A 22,125-nucleotide genomic window follows, 5' to 3' on the forward strand; every position below is an offset into this window, starting at 1 on the left:
TCCGACTGTCCCTCTCCTTTTTGTTTTTTATTTTGAATAATAAAAAATACTCTTTAACAAATTGTCCTTCTCACTATCAACTCAAGAATTCAACCCCGTGGTCAGATCATCGGCTCGACCCAGGCCTGTTTCGGCATAGGCCCAACTGAAGCATGGGTTTGGATAATTGGATCCCATTACACGATTGGTCAGCCTCATCCTATTGCATTGTTTTTGGATTTCAACCCTTCCTATTAATTTTTTGTTAGGTGAAGATGATTCATAATTTTATACCGTAAACATTAGGGTAAATTCTCATAGTACTTATTGTTTGAGTTAATTATTTGTTTAGTCTTTATATTTTTTAAATTACCTAAAAGTCCTTGTTATATATCTGCCTCATCATTATTATTATTTTTAATTGTTACATGTCTTACTTGTTTGAGTTTTAGAAATTATATCGAACAAATATTATTGACCCCCTGAAAAGTTAAATCCAATTGCAAGGGGATGCCCCTAAGAGTGCTTGACTGAGTGGTTTTCAAGTGGTTTTATCTGATAGGCCACCGAGTTCAAATTTTAGGAGAGATCAGGACTAAAAAAATGATTTGGGTTTTGCACAATCCCCTATCTTCTTAAGAATAATAATAATAATAATCATCATCATCAAAAGAACAAAAACTAATTGAGGAAATGACTCAAAGAAGGACGACAAAGATATTTACCCAAAAAAATAAGTGCGGTTGAAATTTTGAAAAGTAGGGTGGGTATTCAGAGTAGGTTAAATCGAATCAAATCAAATCAAATTAAAAATAAATATTGGATTTGCTTTAGTATGATTTAACCCTTAAACCTTGAGTATGTTTAAATTTAAAAACCAATTAATTTTTATTCCGGATCAAATTCATCGGGTTTGCCCTTTAAAAAAGTGAAAAAAAAATTATATAAAAAGAGATTAAAAAAAATACAAGAATGCATGCAATCCTTAATTCTCCTTCTCTTCTTCTAAGTGGACTCAACAGTACATTTTCACAAACAGGATTTTGATTGATCCATTTTCTTTTGTATTTATTACACCCATTATATCATAAATTGGTATCATGTGGCCGCACAATTTATCTTACAACAAAGTCATTGCATCCCTCACGAAATATTATTGTAAGGAGTAGGAATCAGAAACAAGTCATTCTTTCTACCGCAAACCACACCAAATTTTGCAGTCATATCAAGTTCATGTGGTTGCATCCCAGGAGGGAGCTGCCAATTAAAGAAGTAGAGTAGTTTAGCCAATGGAAGCTCTACATTGGCTATACCAAAATTCATGCCTGGACAAATCCTTCTTCCTGATCCAAATGGTGTGAATTCATAGTTAGTTCCCTTGTAATCCAAGGGATTTTCTATGAACCTTTCTGGAATAAAGCTCTCAGGATTCTCCCAAAGTTGGGGATCTCTTGTTACTGCCCAAGCATTGAAAAGTATTTTGGTTCTTTCTGGAATTACGTAACCATCAACCTCAATTGGCTCCATGGTTTCTCTTGGGAGCAATAAGGGACCTGGAATCCTTAGTCTTAGAGCTTCTTTGATGACTGCCCTCATATAGTGTAAATCCTGAATATCTGACTCATAGATTTCTTTCTTCCCCTTGAGCTTTTCTCTTATCTCAGCTTGTACCTTCTCCATCACTTTAGGATTTCTCATCAACTCCGACATAGTCCATAATGTTGTAGTTGATGAAGTGTCCGTCCCACCAGCAAATACACTCTGCAGATGATAACAAACATGCATCGCACATATATTGTTTTATTTTTTTTAAAAAGGATAAGGAATGAAAGACAACACACGAATATAAAATCTACAAGTACTAGCTGGTGATTGTTTTGCTTCCGCTTAATTTCGGAAGCACAGCAACCTAATTGTTTAATAAAATATTTTTAATTACTTGACTGTTACTGATTTTATTCCATCAATAACAAACAGTGAATTAGAAGCTAACTGCTGCACACAGGTCAATCCAAATATGCCCCCAAAAAAATCGACAAAATCAAAGGCAGACATATAATCTTACCCAGATGACAGCTTTGATGTCTTGGGTAGTAATTGGAATTTCAAGTTCGCCAGATTTCTCAAGTCTTAGGAGAACATCAACTATGTCTTCCTTGTCTGATTCCTTTCCGTCATATTCATTGCTCTTGGTTTTCTGAATATGCTCATCAATAATGACGTCGAGGATTTTGTCAGCTTCCGTTTGAATGCTCTTCAAAAAGGCTTTCTTCCCGCTGAGTATAGGAATAAACCCTAGAGCAGGAAACATATCTGGCAAAGTACTGACAGCTCCTGCTGCCGCAACCATTTCTAGGGATAGCCTTATAAACTTATCTTGGTCTTTACATCCGCTACCAAAAGCTGCTCTTGCAACAACAGTACTCGTGTAGTCGGATACTGCTTTGCTCAGATTCATTACTGTTCCTGCATGACCCCTAATGGATTCAACAAGCTTGCTGGATTGATCTTCACGAATATAATGCAATGACTGGACTTTCTTGACACTGAACAGCTCCATTCTGCTTATTTTCCGAATTTGTCTCCAGTAATCACCATAGGGAACAAAGGCAATGTCTCTTCCAGCATCTTCCAGGACTCTGGCAACGTATGGCACTGGCCTTTGCGAAATGGCTAGATCATTCTCCTTCATCAGCTCTTTAAACATTTTAGCTGACGACGCGACGACTAGGGACATTTTTCCCAGTTGCAGATGCATCAAAGGTCCATATTTGTTGGCCAAATCTGTAAGTGCATAGTAGGGCAAATCAACATTGAGCCCGATCAAGTGATGTAGGCTTCCAATAATTGGCAGCTTTGAAGGCCCCGGAGGCAATCTGATTTTGATTTTATCACTCGATTTTTTCCATCCCCACACTAATCTTAACAGGAACGTTAAAAAGACAAGGAGACTAGTAACACTGAAGTAATCAAATTGTTGCTCCATCACTATTGAAGAAATAAACTTTAGGAGAGATGGAGTATAATAAATAAATAGCTTAGTAATCTTCTGAGTCAAGAAGCGGGTACTTATACTTTCTTAATGTTTTACAAAGGTCAAAAGAGGTGTGCTATAAAGTATGTATGCCCTATAGTTTGTCAGAATTGTTGTGATATAAACTAAGCAATTTAATTTGCGTTTTGTACTTTTTTGTTCATAATCTTCAGCGTGTAAAATAATAAAAGTTATGTATCACATTATGCCTGATGGGTTTACATAAAAATAGCTGGTGTAAGGGTTCAAGGCTATAATTTTACACATTAACTCTATATTCTTATCGAGTCACCGTACAACAACAAACTCCTTTGTATAAATGATGGTTTTGTTCAAATGGTTGCGGTATAACATAAATAGTTAATATACCGGAAAAAAAATAATTGAATGAAAATATTGCTCCCCTCACATGATTTATTTATATTATTTTATATTTTAATTCAACTAATCGTATTATGTTATGTTAATTTATAAAATTTTAGAGTTATAATATTACTCATTTTTATTTAAATATACATAACTACCAGTTACATGTTTCCAAATGTATCAATCAATCCATAACATTAACATGAATCCAAATCTCTGATATCAAGAGTAGAGACTGGAATATCCACGAGTCACTGAATATATTATGTAAACTAACAATAAAGAATAATAATAAGAAGAAGAAGATTCTCGAATGCGGCAGCTTGTGTAATGTTGCAAAGGAACATTTCCTATATCTTAAAAGTAAGCTCACTAGGTGATGCGATTGCCATGTCCCAACCATCTTTTAAATGATAATATAGAATAATGCCCGCCATAATCGATGAAATTAATTTGTTTGATGAGAAATTTTTAAAATTAAACGACAATTCAAGGCGCATCAACTGAGAGCTTCACGGCTTTACCGAAGCCGTAATCCTGCGATCGAGTAGATAACACATGATCATCAAACCTCAACGAGTTTCATCACTTCCAAATGCACGTACCTAGTGTGTGTGTGTGTCTGTATATATATATATATATATCTATTGTTTGGGGGAAAGGTAGAAGACCAAAGAAATGTGCTACGCGTCGATATGCAGTTTTGTAGTTAAAGTCATCATAAGAATGTTGGCCTACACCGGGTACCCCAAATGTTCTGTAGGTACCCAGAGTATGCCGAGCAAAGGTAAAAAAGTCAGAAAAATATTTTAAAAAGTGTCAAGGGATGAAAGAGATATAATCTAAAAAACGATTGGATAAAAGAATTAACGAGGAAATATTGTGTTGAAAAAGAGGAGACAACGACCTGTCATGCCTACAGAACAGCCAAAAAGTTATTACCAAGACAGATGTGATCACATTTTCTCTCCTACCACACCTGCGAATCCCCAACAACTTTAGCAGATGTACGCGGGACCACCCCTTTACGCTTAACACGTGAATACGCCTCAAACTTGTTCTCCAAGCATATTTTGAAATACCCAAGTAGTGACACGTGTAAAGGATAAAAATATCTCTGACATGACAGCAAGGAACACCAATAAAATAACACTAGGTGGCACGACAGTCGAGGTACACCATATAAAATACTCAAATTTTATTTTTGTCATAAGAGTCAACTCACACACCAGTAGCATCTTCGACGTGCAGCTATCTTGATCAGACATCTTCTACTAGGAAATCTGATACAGAAAATGTATGACATGTCTCAGTCCCTAACATGTGTAAACTACAAAAGCACGTTGCTTGCAAAACCTAATTAAGCCGCTAGCTAGTAAAGGATTATGACCTCTGGATTTCAGTTCCCACTTCTGCTTCTTCCCCATGATGGACCATGCATGTAGCCGATTCAATTAATGGTCCCCTTGCTCCCGCTTCCTCTCTCATAGCCCTATATATCTTTTATTTGGACCTTTATGAAATTGTAGTGCATTTAATTTACCTGTTACGTACGTAAAAGCTTCAGAGGCTGTTTCACACATTATTAGGATTGGAAGGGTGTAATAGTAATACCTTCCTAGCATGAGGGGGGCTGTTATATATGCATGTTACGATAAATTTAGTGGAAATTTATGATTAATGTTAAGTGTACTGTTGTTTATTCAGTATCTTTAATTATTAATACTTGTCACTTGGCAATCTATGGAGTTGTTGGCTATGGTTATACTACGAAGCATATTTGCATCGTACGCATTTTATTTATACGTACAAATCCACGTAGTAATAACGTTATATATATGGTTGCCTCGAACAAATTAAGAAGTAGGAGACGATGGTGTAGGCAAAGATTAATTGTACGTGCGAAATGCATTTACACACTGGCCCCGAGAAATTTTTAATTTTTATGGTAATGAGAACAAAATTTCTCATGTATATTTATTTCTTCTACTTTGTTGTTCTCGAATGATAATTCAGCTTGATAATATCTCTATGCAATTGTTTTAACGCCGTCTTGTTCTGTTTTCGTTATTAGAGATGCGCAAAAGGGGAACAAGTTAATAAAGACAAATGAATCCAACAGTTTATTTCACTTTTTGACAGCTATTAGTTCATCTCTAATTGCCGCCCAGATTATTTCGTGATCTTCAGTGAAAATTCTCAGGAAAGGTTGCATCATGCGTCGCTGAAAAGACTAGCTAGAGGGTAGCTTAACTTCAATATATATATAGTTTTAACTTCAACAGTTTATTTCACTTTTTGACAGCTATTAGATCATCTCTAATTGGGATAAAACTTAGTTGCACCCAACCGTTGGATTCCCACTTATTTAAGTGGATCCCACTCATTTGAGTAGATTCAACGATTGATGCAACTATGACACGATACTACAGTTGCTAGCCTGACTCAATTGGGATAACCGCCCAGATTATTTCGTGATCTTCAGTGAAAATTCTCAGGAAAGGTTGCATCATGCGTCGCTGAAAAGACTAGCTAGAGGGTAGCTTAACTTCAATATATATATAGAGCTAGCTTCTTCACGAATTGTCAACCATAGATTTGACAAATTAATTAACGTGTAAATAGAAGTGCAGCTGCTTATGAATCATTGGTTGGACAATTGGATTCCAAGGAACAGAATGAAAGCAAAAAATTAAAGCTGCCATAGTTGAGTTTGAATGAATGAAATTAATTACAACAGAAATTGATGAGAGGTACAATTTTGGAGTTACTAGCCAATTAGTTAATAATTAATCAAGTAGTTGTGAGTGGTGACGTGGATTGAGCCCTGAAGAATTAGGAAGTCACGAAGTCAAGTCTAGTCGCTGGCCTTTTTGCACGTTCGCATCATGTTGTGATTAATGAATGCATTAATTAGGCTTCAATGCATCAAACCTAGTATCTACTGCCCGATACTGATGATATCGCCGCTGCTATGATTTCTTTTCTTTTTCCTATGTTTTTAAAGGCGAAAAACATACTAAAACTGACAGAGATTAAAAAAATACCAGTTATTGATTTTGGAACATGGTTATTTTTTTTCTTGTTAAAATTAATGTATACCACTTATTTTCCTTATAGTCTTTAAAAATCCGTAAATTTATTTAGTATCAAAAATTTAAAGGAAAAGAGAAATAAATATGTCATTTACTTAATTATTTATCTTGAAAATATAAAGTGCATATTTATTGTAAGAAAAATAATAAAAAATATAAGAAAAATATCTTATTATTATTTTTTTATTCACACAGAAACATGTATTTTTTCTTATTTTTAGTCCTTAGAATTTTTTATTTTAATTTCCATTGATATAATTTATTTAATTTATAATAAAAACGTATTTCAAAACAACAATAATACTATAAAATTATGCTGAAGATCTCCCTATAATTTTGTTCAATTATCTACATCATTTCTAAGTACTATTTGTTAGTATTTTGATTTAGTACAATTTGTCAAATTTCCAAATCTTATTTAGTTCACAAAAAAAAAAAAAACACACACACACACATTTTACTTTATTCATATTGAACTCATTTTCTTGGAAGAAATTGTAGATTATAATGAAAGACCAGTGTATATATGCATATAGATATATACTTGTTCTGTTACCACATAGGAATCACTCTTATCTCACATTTTTCTCTCTCTTGCTTCGCCACCACCAGTGACAATACCATCACGTTAAGTTCAAAACATCAAACTGCTACTATCACCCACATCTGGCTACGTGGCTGCGAGTCGTATGAATGTTGTATTCTTTGGGCCTATTTAACTTCTTTTTTAGGCTTTCTGTTGGGTCATAGCCCAAACCCAGATTCATCCTTGAAATGAATTTGAAGTGCGAAGAAATTCAAATTTCTTTATATTCTTTTTTTTTTTTTTTTAAATATGTTCACCTCTATATTTTTGTTTTGGTATCGGGCGTCCGCACAAAGAATTACAGAAATTTCCTTCAAAGTCATGACACTCCCTTTCTCTAAATGGTTTATAAATTGAACACATACTGTAACGAGTCAAGTCACTGACTGAAGCCATATGTTACTGTTCTCTAATTAATTTTTTATGCTTAAAAAGAAAAACGAATTTACTAATTACTTTTATTAATTTCCACAGTTTCCATTGAGTTGGACCCAGAAAAAAAATTTAAAAAAAAAAGTGCAAAATCTTCTCGGCTGGGCACCATTAATTTCCTTTCCGAACAAACACACACACACATACAAATTACAATGTGTCACACTAAACTGAGAATCCAAACACAGTTGACCTGCAGCTTTATTACCATTTGGCGCATTTGTCAATGACACGACACTTCAGTAGTTAACAAATAACAGTTTACAGCCCCTGTTACTTCCCGTCGTTGCAACCCAAACCCTTGGAAAAATCTCAGAAATTTGGATTTTGAAGTAAGCCCATTAATTTTCATCCAAAATTAGGAAACCCCATTATCCCCAATATTCGGAGCCAGAAACTTTTCGTACTTATCTGATAAATTTAGGGTTCTGTTTTACTCAAAATCTTTGTTTTTGTTTCTTCTGAGTCAATAAATAAATGCCAGTCAGTCTGTTGGTTGTTCTTGTCGTTGCATTTCAAGAAATTCTAACATTTGCTTCTAAACAGGCTCTCGTAATCGTAAGCTCACTCAACTTTGAGAAAAAATATGGGTCGTTCTCGTGGGAACTTTCACGCTAATGATGAAGACCCCACTCAAAGGTTCGCTCTCTTTTTTTCACAAAATTGATTTCCTTAATGTTACAGTCTTCGTTTTGTTTTCCTCTTCATTTGGTGTTGGTTCTCTGTGTTTGGAACTGTTGCCTTTTCCTTAGCTGATTATTAATTTATATATAATCCTGAATGCTTTGAAGTAGAAGTGCTTCTACTCAAGTCTATATTGTGACTGTAGAACTTAATTTTTGTTTTGTTTTTTTGTTTTTTTGGTTTTCAATAATTTTGAAAATTCTGCTTTTCGTGACTGACTAGCTTTTATGTTGTGCATCTGAAATTTATGGGATTAATTGTTATTATTATTTTTTTCTTTATTTTTACTGTTCTTGTTTCTACTGTTACTGGAACCATGAAGTATAATGACAATGTGCTTCTTATGCATTTTTATTTAATAGATAAATAGTTTGGGTTATTTTTAAAGAAAAAAAAAAATTATTCCAACTTTCACAATTATGCTTCATTGATTTTGTTCTACCGTTATAACTTCTTGTCTCCAGCATAGTAATATTCCTCCAGAACCACACTCCAGAATCATTTCTTATAAGTTATCTGTGGCATGATTATGAAGCTTTTATCTGATGCTCATTTTGTTCATGCAGGTCAAGGAGAAAGAAGAATGTCTCCAGTGACAATTCAGATACTGCAGCTCCAGGTACTTTACCAATTACTACTATCATTTCATTGCGAAATGAAATCTCCTGGCTGGGATCACTGAATTGAGTTGGAGTTATCTCTTTAAGTGGCAATGTTCGTGAGTTATCTCAAAGTGGCAACGCTCACGCATTCTATGAGATAATTGTTATACCTGTAGTTCTTTCTTAAACGGTTTGGATGGGGATGAGAATCATCACCCGCTAAACTCCAATACTTATCCATATTATTGATTGAAGTCGGTTGAATATGTTGTACCTGTGGTTGCTTAAGTGCTTTCATCCTTTCTATATGTAAATGTGACAGGGATAATTTTCTTTTTATTTATTCATTTAAAATTTTATGACATTTTCCCATCCAATAATGTTGAAGCCAGGTCAAGGAGCAGGTGAAGGGAAAAGGGCTTTATACCACTGCAATTATTGCAACAAAGACATTACAGGGAAGATCCGTATTAAGTGTGCAGTTTGTCCTGATTTTGACCTATGTATAGAGTGCTTCTCTGTTGGCGTTGAGGTGCATCCTCATAAGAGCAATCACCCTTACAGGGTTATGGTGAGTAAGAATAACATTTTGCTTGATTTTCTTCTCTATTATTTCAAAAATTTCATGCTTTTTCTTTTCCTCTAGTCTATCTATCCCTTGCTACAGTTTTGTTTATTCAGTTGCATATTGCTGATAGTGAATATAGTCTTGTTTTGAGCTTATGCATTTTTATACCTCTTTTCAACAGGACAATCTATCTTTCCCACTTATATGCCCTGATTGGAATGCAGATGACGAAATTTTGCTTCTAGAGGTATTTTTTGGCCTTTTGCCTTTTAATGTCTTGAAGGTAGTACTATTCTAAATCTGCTGATACAATATCTGGTTTGTAGAGTAACATGCAGCTTGTATTTGACTTCTCTATTGTTGAAATTTTTTGTAATCTTTAGGGAATCGAAATGTATGGCTTGGGGAACTGGGCAGAAATTGCAGAACATGTTGGGACAAAGACCAAGGAACTTTGTATTGAACATTATACAAATGTGTACATGAACTCCCCATTCTTTCCTCTCCCGGTACAACATTTTCAGCAAAGCCAATCCTCTTTTTAGTAGTTGATTTTTGATAAATAATTAAGTTGTCAACGCTTTTTCCTGCCCAGGACATGTCTCATGTTGTCGGCAAAAACAGAAAGGAGCTCCTTGCTATGGCTAAAGGTCACATTGATGATAAGAAAGGTTTTCTACATTATTTTCATCCTTCTCCTTGGAGTTATATTTCTTTTCCTTTTTTCCTTTTCACTTTCGTTGCTTGCTTGCTTGCTTGATATATTGTCTCTATTCTGCACGGCATGCAGCAGAGAGGTTACCATCTTACAGAAGCTAGTACTGTATCCAGTTCTGAAAGAATGAGAATTGATTAGGATGAAAACCTACTGTCAGTGCACAGATGACTTTTGGTCATTTTGCATGATTACTCTTCCTATTTATATGCCTAGTGTCTATTATTGATAGAACCTCATTTCATCAATTGCAAGTGGCTGTTGCAGGACCTAGCAAGCCTGGGGAAGCAACTGTGAAGGAAGAATCTCCATTTTCTCCTTCAAGAGTCAAGTAGGGCTATCATTCTCACCTATATGCATGTGTTGTCTTAGTTCATTTTGATGCTTTCTTATGCATTCAGGTTAAAAATAATTCTTATTCCAATTTTCCTTTTTTTTTTTTTAAAGAATTGAAGAAATGCATAAAGTTGGACCCTCTGGCCGTGGTCTAAATGCAGGTAAGCACTAGTATTTTCTTGATTGGCTGGTACTAAATGTCTTATTCAAATAATTTTATGAGTACAATTAGATTTTCTGTATGCATGGTGTTTATTATTGGCTGGGAGCCTTAATCTAACTGGCTGCAATAATTGGAGTACCTATTTGTGTTGTCTTTTATTTTGTAGCAGATCCTCAAACAGAGAGAAGTTCCAAGGGGAAGAAACCAGTCACTTCAGGGAATGATGGTCCATCCTTAGTTGAATTGAGTGGTTATAACAGCAAAAGACAAGAATTTGATCCTGAGTATGACAATGATGCAGAGCAATTACTCGCTGAGATGGAATTCAAAGATGCTGACTCTGAGGAAGAGCGAGACATTAAGCTGCGCGTGCTACGTATATATTCAAAGAGGTATGCAATACATACTTCTTTCTTACATGATTGCACTTTGCACTTTGATTGTTTCATTATTCTTAAATTCCTACTCATATTGTGAAATTTTGGGTAGATATAACATTGGTGACAGAATGATCTCTCTGTGCATGGTTTATGGTTGAAACAGGCTTGATGAGAGGAAGCGTAGAAAGGATTTCATACTAGAAAGAAATTTGTTATACCCAAATCCTTTTGAGAAGGATTTGTCCCCTGAAGAGAGGGAGCATTGTCGGCGTTATGATGTCTTCATGCGTTTTCATTCAAAGGAAGACCATGAGGATTTGCTTCAGACTGTTATTTCAGAGCACCGAACTCTGAAAAGAATTCAAGACCTTAAGGTATAATTCGTGCTTCGCACATGTTTCCTTCATTGGATATATCCAACTACCCAAAATATTATTATACACAAATGTTCCAGTTGAAGAAAACTGAAATTCCAATTAATTATACAGGAAGCCCGAGCTGCTGGGTGCCGTACATCTGCTGAGGCAGATAGATACCTTGAACTGAAAAGGGGAAGGGAAGCTGAAGAAGCTTCTCGCAGAGCAAAAGAAGGTGGCCATGCTGGCGCAAGCAGTCAGGGTGGTGCAAATGTGTTCATGGCTTCAGAGTCTCTTGGCAAAGATTCAAATTCAAGACCTTCAGGACAGGCTTCTTCAAGCCATGTAAATGATTTGTATATAATGGGATTCAATGAAACACAATTACTGTCTGAAGCCGTAAGTTTCTAATCCATCGTTTTCTTTCTTTGTCCGCCGTAAAATGAACACTTGTAAGCTAGCTAGCATTGTCATTTTGGCAGGAGAAGCGCCTATGCTGTGAGATCAGGTTAGCTCCACCTCTATATCTTAGGATGCAAGAGGTCATGTCCAGGGAGATCTTCAGCGGCAATGTCAATAATAAAGCTGATGCTCATCACTTGTTCAAGATTGAACCAAGCAAAATTGATAGGGTTTATGATATGCTTGTCAAAAAGGGGCTTGCTCCCCCATGACAACCCTATTTATATTCTATTGCTTGTTCCAAATTGTAAATAAATTATTCCTCTTGTATTCATCGTCGTCACTTCGAAAATGGAAAACAAAATTTCTTTACAATTCTATATACTTGCCTACGTTTACTTAATCACTGTTACATGAATCATGAGACAACTCTGTCCAATAACAGTTAGAATACATACATGTCCTTTGAATTCCTTAATCGTTAACATTTAATATTTCCAAGCATACTAGCTTAATATCTTAATCCTACTTGATATCACATCACTGTGTTCAATTTTATCGAATTTCGTTTGACCTTACTAAAGGGAAATAAAAAAAAATCCTGTAAATTTTAATTTTTAAAATTTCCCTTTTTTTCGTTTCCTTTCACCAAAGGGAAATTATCTGAAAAAAAAACTCCTACAAATTTAAATTTTTAAAAGTATTGAACGTATTAAAAGAAAGGGAAAAAAAACAAAAAGACCAAGGATGTATTCTCAAATCTCAATCCACGATGACTTGTAATGAACATTAAAATGATTAAGTAGAATCATAATAAATCATGCAGGTATGCACAAAGGTCATAAAGGGGTGCAAGTGATCAGGTTTATGCAAAATAATAATCAGTGATGCCACTGCCTTGTCAAAATATAATTTTTTTTCTTTTAAAAAAAAAGGCAAACAATCGAACAAGGAAAGAAACCACAGGATAAATAAAAGTACATTATTTGATTTATTTAACCAACAAAAACATCCTATAACACAGCCTTTACAGTTTACGATTAAAGTTGAAACTCCTAGGCTGTAAAGATGCATACAAACTTTGGGTGCAAACGCAGTTAGCTTATGAATAAGCACACACTGCAATTCACTGATCTACTTCTGAACTGATTCCCACCCTATCAAAGCCTTTAAACCTAAACCCTTTTTATCCCAGTTCTATATTACTGCTATACATCTGCGGCTTCTCCTCTAGTTAGAAACTTGGGAGTCATCGTCTTCAGTATATCACTATACCAACTCTTCTCTATCTTATATACAGAAACCAAAGAAACCACAATTTACCATCCAGCTCAAAACTTTGCCCCCTGCAGCTGGCTATACCATATCTTTTTATTATACAACTTAAACCACCCTTTCGAGGGCGTCTACTACAAATTTCCTCTGGTTTGCAGGTTCAGTACTATCCTTCAAAACCAACTCAGCTTTATCATTAGAATCCTCGTTGTCATCTCTACCTCCAACTTCCACAATTTTATCTTCATCTTTGTGACAATGCAGCTTTCTCATATCACTTTCTTTTACATTTTTAAGGTCATCAATCACAACTAAACCAGCCAACTCCGGTTTACATTCTTCAACAGCTTCAATTTTGGAGGCTGCGAGGACTTCCTGCTCCGGCAATGCAGTATTAACATCACCTAATGCTCCATTAATAGCAGAGCACACTGAAGACCTCAAGCTAGATTTGAAGTTTGCAGAAACATAGGAGAGTATGTTGGGATTTCCCCTCACATCAACCCATTTGTTGCCAACCCAGTCTTTGGAAGCCCTCACATTTTGTCTTTGCACACTCAGGACCTTATCTTCACCTAAAAATCACAGACAAAATCACATCATTCACGAAGATGAAAAATAACCGTGGAACAACGATGCATCAAATAGAACAGTGGAGCATACCAGGGAGGTAAACTCGCAGGACATCATCTCCAGAAACATTGACACCAATTACAACACCTTCCCACCATCCGCCACTCCACCATGCATCAACAGGTGCTCCAACCTCAGAATTAAATCTTGCAGCATTAACTGGAGGACATGGCCGAATTGTCAGGCGACCTTGGCATCTCATGCCCAGTTTATCAGGAGCTGCCACCCTGGATGCAGGTACCCATTCCTACAAAATAAAGAAAAGAATAAAGATTTATGATGTCGGAAGCATAGGGATTAAAATAAATTAGGGTTTCTTAGATTTTGAGTCTAATTAATCTTTAGTATTTTATTACGATTTATCTTGTTTAAGTAAAGCTTATTTGAGTCATTGTGTATGTCTCAAGTACACAAGAAAGGATAGCTCTCAATGAAAGAAAATGCTGAATCCACGGCAAAAATAAACACAGAAGGGAATATTCTAAAATATTATTAATGAAAAGTTTAAGAGGTATGACAATAAACTAAGATAACAAGCCTATTTATACTAGTAGCTATTAAATCCTAATCCTTCTCAAATAAGTGAAATAATTTAAAATCCTAACTAAACTAGGATTAAAAATATGACTCAAATAAGCTTACTAAAACAAGATAAATCCTTATAAAATACTAAAGACTAATTAGACCCAAAATCTAGAATCCCTAATTTATTTTAACCCCGATGCTTCCTACATCATTTTCGGTGCAATTGGCTGCCACCATCAATGCAGACTGCTGAAAAGATGGTATCACGGGCACGATCCAAGCCAAGAAATCATTACTATTCTTAAAATAACCAAATGAGGCACCAAGATCATAATTTTACAAAATTGGAAATCATACTAACTCTATTCAACTAGAAAAATACTGCCTGTTCATCCTTTGATGCAGTTGTCAAAGATTTAAGCTAGAAAAGTTTCAAAGCATTCTTGTAAAATTCAAGAATAAAGTTCATGCAGCATTTTGTGTACCTCTAAATTTCCAGAACCATCAGCATCCTCCACATCATCATATTTTACTTTCAGTAGCTTCTGGGATGCTTGCATAACCTTACACCTGAACCAGCAGCCCCGAATGCCACTATCTTGACAGAGGAGCTCTATTTTCTCATCCACTTTGAAAGTGGTAGGACAGTCTGATTGCGGTAAAACCACCTTAATTCCCATTGTTTTTCTTGACAATCTTAATTTAAACTTTGGGCATTTAAGTTCAGTACTTGTATTCTGATCCACAGGAGATGAATTTTTCACACCAAAACCACCTTCAAGTCCTTGCCCCTTGCAATTTCTACTTCTCTTAGTACTCACCCTTGCTGGATCATCAAGACTCAATTGTTTCTCATCTTCATTCTCCAGCTTACGGCACCTAGCCTTTTGCTTGGGAACAGGAGGTCCACCTAAACTAGAGACAATTGCTTGACTAGAGTACCCTCGCAATTTAGTAAGAGTGAAGGGTTTTACTTTTTTATTTTTTATCTGCCTAAAACACATGTAAATACTGGAGGGTGACGTGTGAGGAACAACAGCCACACACTCCTCATAATGCCTGGGAGTCAAGACAGTTGCCAGGCCATCAACACACTCTGCACTGATCACTTGAACATGAGTTGTGATGAAAACTTCCCCAGGATGTGGATTCAGATCAGGAATTACATCAATAAATTCCTTGTTGTGATGAAACCACCGCAATTTCACCTTCTTCTGTCCCTTCTTGTCTTCATACATATCTTCCACGTATCCAAGGCGGTGACTTTCTTCTTCAGCCGTAATAAATACAAAGGAATGAACCTGGGCATCAGGCGGACAAAAAATGGAAAAAGCAGTCAGATGCCAATGAGACATGTAACAGCACTAAAGTAAAAGTCAGGCACAACATGTAGCAATAATAATTAATACATTGACCTACAGCTATTATGGTTCCATTCCTGCAAAAGGATGGGTAGTGCTTGAGCTGTTTAGTACAATTCCAAGCAATGCCAGACCACTCGATATCTGAATTTTGAACTTTCAATTTTCTTATTACCTGTATTTACAGTGAAATCCCAATTATAGAAAGAACAAAAGTCCTATACTTACATAACATAAATAACAACTGCAGAAGATAGATACCATGTGATCCGGTAAATAGGTTTGGTGATAAGTTAATCTTGATGTCAGAAGATGAAGAGATCCAAAATCTTGTGTTGAATCATCCACCTGTGAATCTGTTATAGAAATATTAGACTTAGCAGATCAAATTCGCTGTAACGGCAGACAGCAAGGGTTAATGACAAGATCATAAAACTTTTAAATCTTCCATCCAGAATTAAGAATACAACTACGTCTGCATGACAAATGTGGCAAGAAATACCCAGGTTTCAAGGAATGCCAAAAGTAGATAATGTAGAGACATAAATCATTCAATTTAGGGATCGAAAGGATGACATGCTTTCCATTACACAAGAAATGAATATAGCATGCAACAGGTTTCTAACCTTCATGCAACTGTTTTAGGATATACATCTTTACACAACTAAAATACCTGAAACTTGACAAGAAGATATGCAGAACATAAGTGTGCCATCAGTCATGACAAGAGAAAGTCATTAAGACACCTATTGATTCGATCAAAACAAACTAACAAATTCGCGATATTTCCCATACTTGGAGAACTGTAACCACTTCTAATAGGAGACTTGCAAGCAGTTAATATTCATGTTCTTGACATCTCAACAACTGCTGTTCCATTTCAGATGCATATTATAAATAATTTCTAGAGGCAGCAATAACCTATTTTGGTAAGTTTCAGCAATACAATTAAGAACCACGTTAGTCACTCTACAATTAAAAATAAACCTAAATAATTATGGATTCCACTAGGAAATCCAAAATATTCTACAGCGTTGACAAATGCTCAGAATCTATTAACGTACATAAATATTTGACCTCTTCCAAATGAAAGCAACAAATGCAGCAACATACGACATAACCTAAAATGAAAGATAAATTTTCAAATCCAATTTGAAAAACAAACTGTTTGCAGTTAGTAACACAGAGCCCGGCATGCAATTCGTAATCATAAACCCAGCAGCTCAAGTGCCACTCTTCTGACATGTGGAAACAATAGTAAATGTGACTTTCCTATTTGAATTTTATTACAACAGCAAACTCTTTGCGAATAGTTCCATGCAAACTAATAATACATGAATATTCTAGAAGAAGAATTATAAAACTTTGCAAATGCATGCATTATTACATACTTGGAAATTCTAGTGGCGGCTGACACTTGGAGACCAATAAGGTTAACCAGTCTACAACTTCTCGTCTTGCTCGCCATTTCATGGATGCATTGATGGATCCTTCTGATCCACAAACATTCAAGAACTCATCTGAAACAACATAAATCATGTGCCTTATACTTCTCTCAGTGCCTACAACTGCAAGCACTAAAGTCCCAGACTTATCCTTCAAGTAAAAGTGAACTACACGGCTTCCACGTTCATGGCATATAATGTGCTCTTCCCAAGAAACAAAACCATGGCCATTTGCAGACATCTTGATAATGAAGTGAGCCAGAAACAGTTCGAAGACAACCCCTTCTGCTACATTAGCTGAAAATAACCCAATTCAAGCCATGAAGTGAGTGTTTGACACCAAACTAAACTAACCCAGTTTTCAGTACTCATCATATAAAAAATCATACCCAGTTCATGAAACCCTAAGCTAATAGTAGGAATCAAAGGATAAACAAATAAAACCCATAAGCAAATTAGAGGTAAATTAACAAAGTAAACTGCACCATGGCTTTACTTTCATATTATCCCCCGACAGTAGCTGAAAACAAGCCGAAAGAGACAACAGATGGAGTTTTAAAATCAACACTCAAGTAAAATAAATAAATAAATAATACCTGGTCTAGTTTTATTTTTGAATGAGCAAGACCAGGAGAGTTCAATGAAGGACCCAGATAAGATGAGATGGCTTTATCAGTGCAGAACTAAAAATTAATGCAAAAAAAGAAAAAGCATTTTTTGCAAAAGAATTCCTCGCAAACAAAGTTGACATTTGAGATTTAGAGAGGGTTGCAGGCCAAAGAGAGGAGGCCGTGAAGAAGGTGGAAAACATCAAAGAAGGGTAAAAATGGAATTTTAAGTTTCGAGAGGATTGTCTTTGTATGTGAGAATTAACATGAACCCTAATATTCGTCAAGGGTTTAGTTATGACACGTGGCATGTTTAAAGTTCTTTAATCTTATGTGGCAGCCATTAGTAGTGTCGATGACGATTTTAATTCCTTTGGCACTTATTATGGTACGAATGAATGGACATGCATGCATCATCTATCAATCAATCAAAAACTTTACCATTTGATTTAGGGGGAGAGAATTTGTACTTTAAAATATATTTTTTTTTAAATAACTATTTTTTATAGGATTTTTTTTTTTAATTACTATATCTACATACATGAAGATCTAAATTTTAATGGAAGTTTAAATACATAAAATTGTATATTTTTAGTTCACCCCAAAATGCCTATCAAAACACAATTTAGAAAAATGTGCTTTCACAATTATTAATGAGATATATTACGAAAATTTTTCCCATGAGAAATTGAACCCACGCTCTTGTGTGGGCTAAGAGCCCAATGGGCATGACCACTTTCAAATGTATTTTAAATATTTTAATTTTATTAAAAATTTAAATGACTAAAATATACAACATAGACAATTTACTAGGATTACATAAATATTATCAATCTTAACACCCATTTAAAATTACTCAACGTGCAATTAAAATCTAATATTTTTCTTCACAATTTCATAATAAAACAGAAAATACGTAAATTTAAGAAAGATTCATAAAAATATCGTAATTTAACTCTTTCAAGTTCACTAACATAGTTAAAAAAGTTATCAAGCGTAGGTATAAGATTCATGAAGAAAAGTAAAAGTAAAACCTCAAAATCAAGAATCAAAGAATAAATTAATGTACTAAAAAAATGATGTATGACGTTATTTTAAGATTATAGAATTTTATTATTCTAGGTATTTTGATTTTTTTTATTAGAATTCATTATGTGTTTCGCTTTTTAAGTTAACTTTGGGAAGTGGATCTGCTCTATTATAAATAGAGAGGTCTTATTATTGTTTTTAAAACTTCAACTTTTGATTAATAATAAGCCGCTCTTTTAAAATTTTTATTGGAATTATCTACCAAAATCGCATCATGTCATTTAGATTAAAACGTCATCTAATCTCACCTAAAGCGTTATAAAAATTTTTGTTAAGTCGTTTGGATTAAAATGAGATCTAATTATGCTTCGTATAGAGCGTAACCTAATTGTGTTAGCTAGTCTGTTACCGAAACAATATCTAATATTTTTCCACCCTATCAATTTCGTTTCTACTATCTCTCGTCGCCAACAAAAGAAAATATGACACTGCAATTTAAAATTGCTTTGTTATTAACCAAAACCAACAAGCATCCATGGTTGTGCGAGAAAGATAACATGACTAGTCATCCGCACTTTCAGATTCTATCATTAGTTATGAGGCTGAAGAAATGAAGAAATTCAAATAAATAGTAACAATGAGGGAAAAATTGGAAAAGTTCAAAGAAAATAAAAGAAATTTAGATTCTAAATTTTCGCGGGTGTAAAGAAATTTGATTGACTATTATTCTAGTATTTACAACAGTATTATGAATATTTAAAATTACTTCAATAAGTGTCCCAAATAATTTAAAAGATATTCGAAGTCTAATTTAGAATACAGATAATCATTGTATCCATTAATTATTAAATCATCGTTTTCTTCAATTCATCTCCTAAAAAATGTGTTATTATGGTGTTATTCGTGTGTTTATAAAAAAATAACAACAATAATAAAAATAATTCATGAAATTTTAACTAAATTTTGAATGAATAATGTGTGTGTATATCCCAAATGTGATTTGATAAATAAAATGCTTTCATTCACATAAATAATCCTACAAATCCAAAATGTATTTATTTATTGGTGGTGAAATTAATTTGACCGAGAGGATATGTATGTACGTATGTTATACTTGTAATCCACTCATATATCATTTTTCTTTTTCAAATGCATTAGAGTCAAAACGACAACTTTATTTTATAGCACAAGATTAGAGAGTACTAGTAGATGATAGACACTAGATGGGCTCCCTCGGCCCAAGCCCACGGTCAGTAGATTTGTAACCTCTCTGAATTACAATTTACAGTTCAACTTCAGCATATAATATATATACAAATATGAATTAGAAAATAAGATAAGGTGAAGTGATAAGTCAGGAAAAAGGCCACAACCACCAGTTCTCTCGAATCACCAACTCAATCTGAGAGGCGGTGTTAGAGTTGTTGATGACATACTAAGTCTTAATTCTCCGAGCTCAAAAAAAGGGGGAAAAAAAATGAGAACCAGTGCACTAAAATCTCAAAATTTCCTCCCAATTAGATTCAGATGCACCAATTTCACCAACCCAAGTGCAAATCCTTCAACTTTCACCACCATGCCCATCAAAACCAAAACCAATCCATGTAACCTTATTAGACTTAAACGTCCACTACTCCGTGAATGCGCATCACATGCACATTCAGACAAATCGACTGGAGAAGGAGAAGCTCTTGAGAGGTCTCCAAAAAGCAGCCAAGTGAAAGCTTTTACAGATGGGAATTCAAGGGTATTGGTAGTTGGAGCTATATCTGTAGGATTTGTGTTGCTGTTGATGGGGATGGATGACCCCAAGGCAATGGCTTTTGGTCCCCAAGGGCCATTAGTGGAAGAGTTTTGGGAAAATGTAAGGAGGTATGCACTTTATGCTCTCACGGTGAGTACTGGTGCTCTCTACACAATCCTGCAGCCTATTTTCGAGTTGCTCAAGAACCCCATCTCTGCAATTCTGCTTTTGGTGATATTGGGTGGCACCATCTTCATTATTTCCCAGGTACTTTCAGCTATGGTTGGTGTCACTGAATTTAGTTATGAGTATGGATACTAGATTCATATTTCATAACATACACATACATAGATCGAGAGTCTAGTATGAGTTTTCGACATGAATAAAGGAAGATTTTTTGTTACTTTTTAGTTCGATTCCAATTTTAAGCTAGCAATTTTCTTCTATTTTAATTTTTATGGATAATGAACCTTATCTTCTTCATTCATTCGTCGATGTATTCTGTCCGATAGATCTGTAGTTTTGCAGTTTTGGTTTGCAATTATCAAAAGAATGCGTTGTTTTCGTTTATTGCCTTACTATTATCATTATGCTAAATTGCTAATTAATAACTGAATGAGGAGGTCGCACTAGCAGCAGCACATTGTGCATGGAGTTTGGGCCTGGGCCTTTCATCCGTTCGTAAATTTCACTAGCACGCTTACCTCGGCCCAGCATTTCAGGTTATTATTCTTTTCTTTTTTTTTGATATAAAAGGGAGCCAAACAAGGCTAAACCGAAACAAGACGTGGGAAGGCATTCCCGTACATGTCATAAGTTAAACAATTAACAACACCAGTAGGAGGGTTGTGGAGGACATGAAAACCAAGAGGTTGCCTCATTGCGAAATTTGCAAGAAAATCCGCTGCAAAGTTTGCTTCGCGGTAAATGTGGCTAATGCACACATGCCAATCTCTATTTATGAGCATTCGGATACTTTGAATCACAGAAGAAAATTTGCTTGGGTTATTGTTCGTGTCTGCAAGAAGCTCAGTGATGCACTTGCTGTCAACTTCAACCAACAAAGACCGAATCCCCATCTTCCAAGCCAGGTCAAGACCATAGAATAAGCCCCAAAGCTCAGCATTTGTAACCGAACTAATTCCAATGTTTGCACAGAATCCAGCCATCCAGTTCCCATTTGCATTTCTTATCAATCCCCCTGCAGCTACCATGTTCATCTTTTTGCAGGCCCCATCAGTATTCAATTTGAAGACATTTTCAGGAGGAGGTTTCCACCCAAAGTATTTAACCATCTTTGACACTCCAGGCTTGATCAAGGCCATCATGGTTTTATGTGCATTTTCAGCTCTGGTCATAATATCTAAAGTGATGTGTTGACTGCTCCTCTGCACTTTCTTAAACAGAGCTTGGTTCCTCCAAAACCACAACCGCCAGATTGCCGTGCCAAAAATTACCGACCAGTCCACTCCATTACAATCATAACAGTTTGGCTTTAGATTAGTAAGAATCCAATCCTCTAAGTTTAAAGAGAAAAAACTTCCACGTAAGCTACACGGGACTATGTCTAACCAAATATGCTTGGTTACCACACAATCTCTAAGGGCATGAAGCGAGTCTTCTACGCAAACTTTACATCTCTCACAATTGTTTTCTGCCAAAATATGTCTTCTAGCAAGCTCAGTTTTAGTCTTTAACTTGTTTTGAATAGCCAACCACAGGAAAGTTCTTACACTTTGGGGCCCTTTCCAGCTCCAAATAAGGTCCCATCTTGGTCCAAAATTGCTGGAGACTCTGCTTGAAATAT

The 22,125-nt window shown here is 35.2% G+C and overlaps 4 protein-coding genes across 5 annotated transcripts; 2 read left to right on the forward strand and 2 right to left on the reverse strand.

The window, feature by feature from the left end:
• Positions 1–1,005: 1,005 nt before the first annotated feature.
• On the reverse strand, positions 1,006–3,004 carry LOC18050625 (cytochrome P450 71D8). The gene is made up of 2 exons (XM_006449842.2): positions 2,045–3,004; positions 1,006–1,740 (listed from the first exon to the last, which is right to left on the reverse strand). Exons 1-2 carry the CDS (start codon positions 2,963–2,965, stop codon positions 1,123–1,125), a joined length of 1,539 nt encoding a protein of 512 aa, XP_006449905.1. The 5' UTR covers positions 2,966–3,004; the 3' UTR covers positions 1,006–1,122.
• A 4,567-nt stretch (positions 3,005–7,571) lies between these two features.
• On the forward strand, positions 7,572–12,097 carry LOC18050626 (transcriptional adapter ADA2b). 2 transcript variants are annotated; one of them, XM_024192035.1, is made up of 13 exons: positions 7,572–7,917; positions 8,039–8,131; positions 8,743–8,795; positions 9,171–9,349; positions 9,528–9,593; positions 9,730–9,855; positions 9,942–10,017; positions 10,329–10,392; positions 10,509–10,558; positions 10,730–10,952; positions 11,104–11,314; positions 11,429–11,695; positions 11,779–12,097. In XM_024192035.1, the coding sequence occupies exons 2-13, from the start codon at positions 8,079–8,081 to the stop codon at positions 11,968–11,970; spliced, it is 1,560 nt and encodes a 519-aa protein (XP_024047803.1). In that variant the 5' UTR covers positions 7,572–7,917; positions 8,039–8,078; the 3' UTR covers positions 11,971–12,097. The 2 variants fall into 2 exon arrangements, with proteins under 2 accessions (XP_024047803.1, XP_024047804.1); XM_024192036.1 differs by having other exon boundaries at positions 7,572–7,824.
• A 595-nt stretch (positions 12,098–12,692) lies between these two features.
• LOC18050627 lies at positions 12,693–17,803 on the reverse strand. Its single transcript, XM_006449847.2, has 7 exons — positions 17,534–17,803; positions 16,884–17,234; positions 15,754–15,848; positions 15,551–15,667; positions 14,617–15,432; positions 13,637–13,853; positions 12,693–13,548 (listed from the first exon to the last, which is right to left on the reverse strand). The coding sequence occupies exons 2-7, from the start codon at positions 17,176–17,178 to the stop codon at positions 13,082–13,084; spliced, it is 2,007 nt and encodes a 668-aa protein (XP_006449910.1). The 5' UTR covers positions 17,179–17,234; positions 17,534–17,803; the 3' UTR covers positions 12,693–13,081.
• A 2,120-nt stretch (positions 17,804–19,923) lies between these two features.
• Positions 19,924–21,010, forward strand: LOC18050628. Its single transcript, XM_006449848.2, has one exon. It carries the CDS (start codon positions 20,052–20,054, stop codon positions 20,637–20,639), a length of 588 nt encoding a protein of 195 aa, XP_006449911.1. The 5' UTR covers positions 19,924–20,051; the 3' UTR covers positions 20,640–21,010.
• Positions 21,011–22,125: the final 1,115 nt, after the last annotated feature.

The sequence above is a fragment of the Citrus clementina genome, unplaced genomic scaffold (assembly GCF_000493195.1).
Source record: "Citrus clementina cultivar Clemenules unplaced genomic scaffold, Citrus_clementina_v1.0 scaffold_2, whole genome shotgun sequence".
Classification (NCBI taxonomy): Eukaryota; Viridiplantae; Streptophyta; class Magnoliopsida; order Sapindales; family Rutaceae; genus Citrus; species Citrus x clementina.

Coding starts and splice junctions, on each gene's coding strand:
- LOC18050625 (XM_006449842.2), bottom strand. CDS start 2,965: ATGGAGCAACAATTTGATTACTTCAGTGTTACTAGTCTCCTTGTCTTT. Junction 1,741..2,044: donor ACATCAAAGCTGTCATCTGG/GTAAGATTATAT, acceptor TATCATCTGCAG/AGTGTATTTGCTGGTGGGAC.
- LOC18050626 (XM_024192035.1), top strand. CDS start 8,079: ATGGGTCGTTCTCGTGGGAACTTTCACGCTAATGATGAAGACCCCACT. Junction 10,018..10,328: donor TCACATTGATGATAAGAAAG/GTTTTCTACATT, acceptor TGGCTGTTGCAG/GACCTAGCAAGCCTGGGGAA. Junction 10,393..10,508: donor TTTTCTCCTTCAAGAGTCAA/GTAGGGCTATCA, acceptor TTTTTTTTAAAG/AATTGAAGAAATGCATAAAG.
- LOC18050627 (XM_006449847.2), bottom strand. CDS start 17,178: ATGTCTGCAAATGGCCATGGTTTTGTTTCTTGGGAAGAGCACATTATA. Junction 15,849..16,883: donor GCCGCCACTAGAATTTCCAA/GTATGTAATAAT, acceptor TTTCTATAACAG/ATTCACAGGTGGATGATTCA. Junction 15,433..15,550: donor GGAATGGAACCATAATAGCT/GTAGGTCAATGT, acceptor CCTGATGCCCAG/GTTCATTCCTTTGTATTTAT.
- LOC18050628 (XM_006449848.2), top strand. CDS start 20,052: ATGAGAACCAGTGCACTAAAATCTCAAAATTTCCTCCCAATTAGATTC.